We start from the raw sequence: 6228 nt of genomic DNA on the forward strand, positions 1-6228 counted from the left end.
ATCTCACACACAGAAAGTTTGTGTACACTCCAAAACGAGTGAAAAACCCGAGAGTTGGGAGTACAACTATATGCATATTTGTGGCCTTAATTAATACTATGTATTTCTATTCAATCTTTAGGACTTGAGATTTACACCAGGCATAAACATAGTTTCCTTTTTCTTTTATAGGCATAAAAACAGTTTTCTTTTTCTTTTTTATTTCACTAAAGGGCAAATTACTTTATATAAGCAGTTACGATTGATAGTGCCTTAAATCCAATGCAACTTTATCGAGAAAATATACCTGCAGCTATTTGTCGATAAAAATAAAATTGTTATAACTTGCCCTTCATATAACCTGTTCCAAATACATATTAGTCAAAATTAATAATTGACCTAAACCATCTGTATGTTAAAATACCTAGTGTGTATCTAATAAGTATCAAATTATACAAATCAAATTAATGGACACCTCGACTATCAGCTAACCCATTTCCATTTTAAGCAAATGTTTCTGGATTGTTTTTTCTCTGTTCCAGTGGGAATAAAACACATGTACAAACTAAATGTATAACTAAATGTAGTTTGCCAGTCAAGCGCAGAAAGGTTTATAGGTTAACCGGGTACATGTTTCTGGTGTTTTTGATGCACTGCGTCAACACTTCCTCAACTTCCAGACCTTTGACACGAGCTACTTCCTGCGCCACTACTTTGGCCATCGTAGGGATGCTGAAGGTTGTTGTTTTAGCAAGATCGCTAGGCACAAAGTAGGGGGAGTCCGTTTCCAGAAGCAATCGTTCAAGAGGTATATTCTGAGCGACACTTCTTGGTCCCGGGGTTCCCCAGGTGATAATTGGTGTGAGTCCTACGTACAGATTGGGAAATGTGCTGCACCATTTACTTGCCTCCTGCCAACCCTGCGTAAAACAATGCAGGTGAATGTTCCAATATTGGGGTAGGCATTCTGAAAGAATTGCGAAACAGTCTGCGTCAGCATCCCTACAATGAATTACCACAGGTTTCTTATATTCTATGGCGACAGCAAGGAGATTCCGGAGGACAGTCTTCTGGACTTCGCGATTGCGACCGTGACAGCCTGAGTAATCGAGGCCAATTTCACCCAAGGCACAGCATTTAGGATGGTCCAGCAGATGGCGGATTACCTGTTCTGTGTCCGGGGAGAAATCGCGTGCTTTTTTGGGGTGCAGCCCAACTGCCGCATAAACCGCGTGATCAGAAATAAGTCGCAGCCACAATCGAGGGTCGCAGTATGACTCAGGATCGCAAAAGTTTGCAATGCAGCCCAGAAAACCATCGACACCGATTTCTTCTTGCCGACTGTTCATGTACTGGCTCAAAGTACCAGTGTACCTAGCACGGTGCAGGAGACGATCGACATGACAATGAGAGTCCACAAAAGAGCCGCCGTGCTCGGTGGCAGGGGAGCTGTGTGTTAAGAGGCGTTGGAGTGTCCTCCAGTGGAAGATCGAGGAGATGCGAGTTGGCGTCACTAGATCTCGATCTGCCATTGGAGGAAGGCCGACGAAAGCATCGTAAGCGTCCCAGACGGCTTGTTCCTCCTCCTTGAAAGAAGAAAAAGCATCTCCCAATTCTCGTTGGCGCACCAGCGTCAATAAGTCCCCCGGCGATTTGGCTCCAATGATGTCGCAAAGGTACGTTACGAAGCCTGCAACTAGGAATGACAGTTCAGGAAGATGGTTGGTGATGCCAAAGGCGCCATGTGACCGTACATGACTTGCTATCTCCAATTTCCGACACTCCCAGCATGCAAGTAGTGGGTACAAAAAACACCAACGGTCACAAATGTGCTGGCGGATAACGTGCCTCTTTAACTGTTTGGTGGCGTGCTCGCATCCAGGCTGTGGACATGTTTGCTTTGATTTTGGACGTTTTCTATGTGGTCGCACTGGGGCGATGTGGGCAACTGCGGAGATGGGTGGTGATGAAGGGGGGACGGGACTTGGCTCCAGAACTGGCAGGTCATCCAATGCACCGGGATTGTGTGTGGGTGCAAGTTCCAGATCTGGCATACCCTTGAACTCGTCGGGGGTGTCTGGTTTCGACGAAAGAACGGAGGCGGGTTCTACTTGGGCTTGCCGTTTATCAGATTCGTTGGCGGCTTTTCCTCCCGAAGTGAGTGTAAGCTCCAGAGGCGGCATAGCGTCTTCTGCTGTTGGTGATTCTTCCCAAGTGTAATCTGGAACAAATAGCTCTTCTTCCATCCTGCAAAACTAGAATTGCTGTGTTATTTCATTTTATCAACACATTTTCAGAACCGACATGGTTGGTTTACTACCCTTCCACTTCTAGTGATGTATGTTTGCTTTTGTGTTTCATTGGAAGCTCTTGGGGTGGAGGATGCAAAGAGATGATCCACCTGAATGAATTGATCTTGTGACATTTGCTCTTTCATGACTACCTTTCCCTCCCCTAGTAGTCGATTGCGTAACCTACGCAGCCACAGAGGAATTTCCCCATTCTCACATTTTTTGAGTAAATCGTGGTGGAGAACTTGAGTCCTTTTTCTCCCTTGCACCTTGTACAATACTGGGGAGAGAACTTTGACAACCAGAAGGGGTCCCTGCCAAGCAGGTTGCAATTTCCGGGACTGGCCAACCTTGGATGCTTTGCAAAGCTTATAGACTATGTCCCCTTCCTCAAAGGATGTGTAATGTGTTTTATAGTCAAAGTATTTCTTTTGATGTACTTGTGACGACCCAATGTGCTCTCGTGCTAGAGAATGGGCCCTACTCATCCTAGCTTTTAGGTCCCTTACATAAGCGTTAGGTTCATCCTTTTCTTGGCTATTGGGCGGTGTGCTGAATACTAAGTCCACTGGTTGTCTAACTTCTCTGCCCAGCATCATTAAATTAGGGGTCATGCCTGTATGCCGGTTTGGGAGGCAGCGGATAGCAGCTGTTAATATGGGTAGATCTTTATCCCACTCAAGTACCATCCCCTTTAAATGGCACCTCATTACTTGTAACAGCGTTCTGTTGTATCTTTCCACTTGGCCATTAGAGCAAGGCCGATAAGGAGTTGTTCTAGTCTTTGCGATCTCAAGTAAATCACAGACTGCCTTAAAAAGAGAGCCTGTGAAGTTTTTACCCTGATCTGTGTGTATTTGCAGAGGGCACCCAAACCGAGAGATAAAATTGTCTATTACAGCTTTTGCAACCGTCTCTGCAGTTTGATCGGAGAGGGGATATGCCTCTATCCATTTGGTAAATTGGCAGATCAACATTAGGATGTATTGGTTGCCTGATGAAGATTGAGTGAATGGACCCAGAATGTCGAGATGTATCCGTTCAGCTGGTGCCCCCGCATGGTATTGTGTCATTGGCGCTTTTGCTTTGCGTGTTGGTTTTTTATATACATTGCATTCTCTACATGCCTTAACATGTAGAGTAACGTCTTCTGTCATCTTATACCAGAACGATGTTTGTCGCACTTTTTGCAATGTTCTAGTTATACCCGGATGCCCGCCCATTTTGGTGCCATGACAAAGATTAAGGACTTCCCGCTGCAACGTTGCTGGAACTAATAATAACAACTTATGTGAATGATCATCAAACCACTTGTAATACAAAACTCTGTTAGAAAACTGGAGGAGGGGGGCGTTTGTCCACAGGTATTTTACTGCAGGAGATAGAGCTTGCAGTTCATACTGTTGGGGTTCGAACGAACCTGCCGTTTTTATTGATTCTTCTTTCCATTTAATCAAATGTTTGAGATCGGGGTCTTTGAGCTATAAGTCCCTTAACTGTTGACTGGAGTATTTGGTGAATATTGATAATTCTTCAGTTGACTGTTGGGTAATTCCTTCATCCAGCATATGCTGGTTGTTAGGGTGTAACCCATTTGAATTTGCTGTATCTTCCTTTGTTGGAACTACAGATGCATTTTCCAGTACGGATTGGTTATAAGAATCAGGACCTCCACAGTCTGAATGTGTAGGTGGTAGGATTGCAGGGACCTTTCCCCCATCCAGCAAAAACTGGTTGTCAGGGTCAGGGCCCTCGTTATCATGGTTATCAGCAATTGTTTGTGTTGGAATTTGCACTGATTGGTGAGATGCGTTATTCCTAGTGATTTTGCGGACGGCCAGAGGAACGACGTCGTCAACGTCATCCTCGAACCGCTGCCACTGGGTGTGAACACGTGAGCAGTGCTTGCAGCCTCCGCATGGGAGGTTCTGAACGTCACACCCCGCGAAATAGCAGTCACAACTTGATACGTCACTTGGGATCCGAGAGAGTGAATCTGCATTTGTATGTTGTGTCCCTGTCCTATGCAAAATTACCATGTCATATTGACTAAGTTCCTCTATCCACCTTGCCAGCATTCCAGATATGTTCTTAAATCGCATTAACCAGACAAGACTACTGTGGTCCGTTCGGACATAGAATCTACGACCTAGGACATAGTGACGGAACTGGCGCGTAAATCTAACTACTGCAAGGAGCTCCTTACGAGTAGTACAGTACTTCCTTTGGGCTGGCGACAATATGTAACTCCCGTACCCCAGTACTTGTTCAACCCCATCCTGAACTTGAAGCAATTTTGCTCCAATAGCAAATTCAGAGGCATCGGTATCTATGATAAAAGGGTCGTCGTTGTTGTTTCTAGGAAAGGACAATACTGGACTCGTAGTAAGTGCTCGTTTTAGTTGCTGGAACGCATGTTCATGTTCGCTTAGCCAGATAAATTTCGCTCGTTTCTTGGTAAGTTCATATTGGGGTTGTGCCAATTTTGCCAAGTCTTTGATATGTGCTCTATGGTAGTTGACAAGCCCCATGAATTTCTCTACCTCTTTACTCGAAACGGGTGTGGGCCAATTTTGAACTGCTGTGATGCTACTAGGGTTAGGCGAGATTCCCCTATCACTGACTAGTTTCCCCAGAAATATTACTTCTGTCTGAAGCAATTGGCGTTTTTTTGCTTTTAGCTTGATGTTATGATTTCGGAACCTTGCTAAGACAGTTATGATGTTTCGTACCGATCCCTCAAAGTCTCTGCCCAGAATAATGATGTCATCTAGATATGCAAGGACCTCCTTCCAAGTAAGCCCTTTAAGTATGAGGGTTATTGCGCGCTGAAATGTGGCCGGGGCGTTGCATAGCCCGAACGGCATGCGTTGATACTCAAATAACCCGTATTTGGTAGTGAAAGCCGTTTTATGCATGTCATTCTCATCAAGTTCAATTTGGTAGTATCCGCTACTCTAGAGTGCTGAAAAACTTGGTGCCTTCGAGTATGTCTAAGCATTCGTCAATAATTGGCAGAGGGAAAGCGTCTTTGACAGTTACACTGTTTAGAGCTCGATAATCAATGCAATAGCGGACCTTCCCATCTTTTTTCCTAATTAGTACAGGGGGAGAGGCCCAGTCTGAAGATGAGGGTTTGATCACACCTGTTGCTAGCAAGGCATCTAGATGGACCTTTTCCTCTTGTTCGAACCCCAAAGGCGTTCTTCTCATCTTTTGCTTTTTGGGTTTTGCATCCCCGGTATTAATTGGATGTTTTATCGAGGAGAATCTCCCTAAATCCATGTTATCTCTTGAAAACACATCACCGAATTCAGTAAGAACATTGGTTAGTGTGTTTGATTGATCAGGGGTTAAATTTTTGCTAGCAGTTTGCCAAAGTTCAACGACATGTAAATGTAATTCTTGTATCTGTCGCACAGTAATTTCCTGGCTTTCGCCCTTTGACTGGCACTGTCGATATATCTCAAGGTCTGGGGGGACATCTGTTGAATGTTCACTATCTGATATAACTTCATCGATTTCTTCAGCCCTACCGATCAAGTGTCCCCCTTTAAGGTGAATATATCGATCACTATCGTTCCGCAGGGTTACGAAAGGACCGGTTTTGGTTGTATGCAAGTGTTTTGTGTTATCCTTTAAGGAGACCAGACTGTAGGGTATACTCAAACCTTTATGAACATGCTCAGGCGCATGAATCATGTAGAGCTTGTCGGAATCGTGACTGAATTTAACTTCTGCGCTAACCAGTGAATTAGGAGGGACAACAATTTTCCTTTTCAGTTCAACTCTTTGTACGGAATAAAGTTGATCCCGATTCCTTCGCATTTGTGCATGTATCAGTTTACCATTGAAAATAACAGCATCGTTTGACAAATCAATTCTGGCATTGTTTGCTTTTAGAAAGTCCAACCCAAGTATGAATTCATCTGCAATCGGTGCAACTAGGATATCCTAT

The 6228-nt window shown here is 44.3% G+C and overlaps 1 protein-coding gene across 1 annotated transcript; it reads right to left on the reverse strand.

The window, feature by feature from the left end:
• Positions 1-225: 225 nt before the first annotated feature.
• LOC119723767 (putative deoxyribonuclease TATDN2) lies at positions 226-2244 on the reverse strand. The gene has a single exon (XM_038194617.1). It carries the CDS (start codon positions 2223-2225, stop codon positions 591-593), a length of 1635 nt encoding a protein of 544 aa, XP_038050545.1. The 5' UTR covers positions 2226-2244; the 3' UTR covers positions 226-590.
• Positions 2245-6228: the final 3984 nt, after the last annotated feature.

Source organism: Patiria miniata, unplaced genomic scaffold (genome assembly GCF_015706575.1).
Source record: "Patiria miniata isolate m_02_andy unplaced genomic scaffold, ASM1570657v1 HiC_scaffold_17, whole genome shotgun sequence".
Taxonomy (NCBI): domain Eukaryota; kingdom Metazoa; phylum Echinodermata; class Asteroidea; order Valvatida; family Asterinidae; genus Patiria; species Patiria miniata.

Excerpts from the sequence above, each read along its gene's own strand:
- LOC119723767 (XM_038194617.1), bottom strand. The coding sequence starts at position 2,225 with ATGGAAGAAGAGCTATTTGTTCCAGATTACACTTGGGAAGAATCACCA.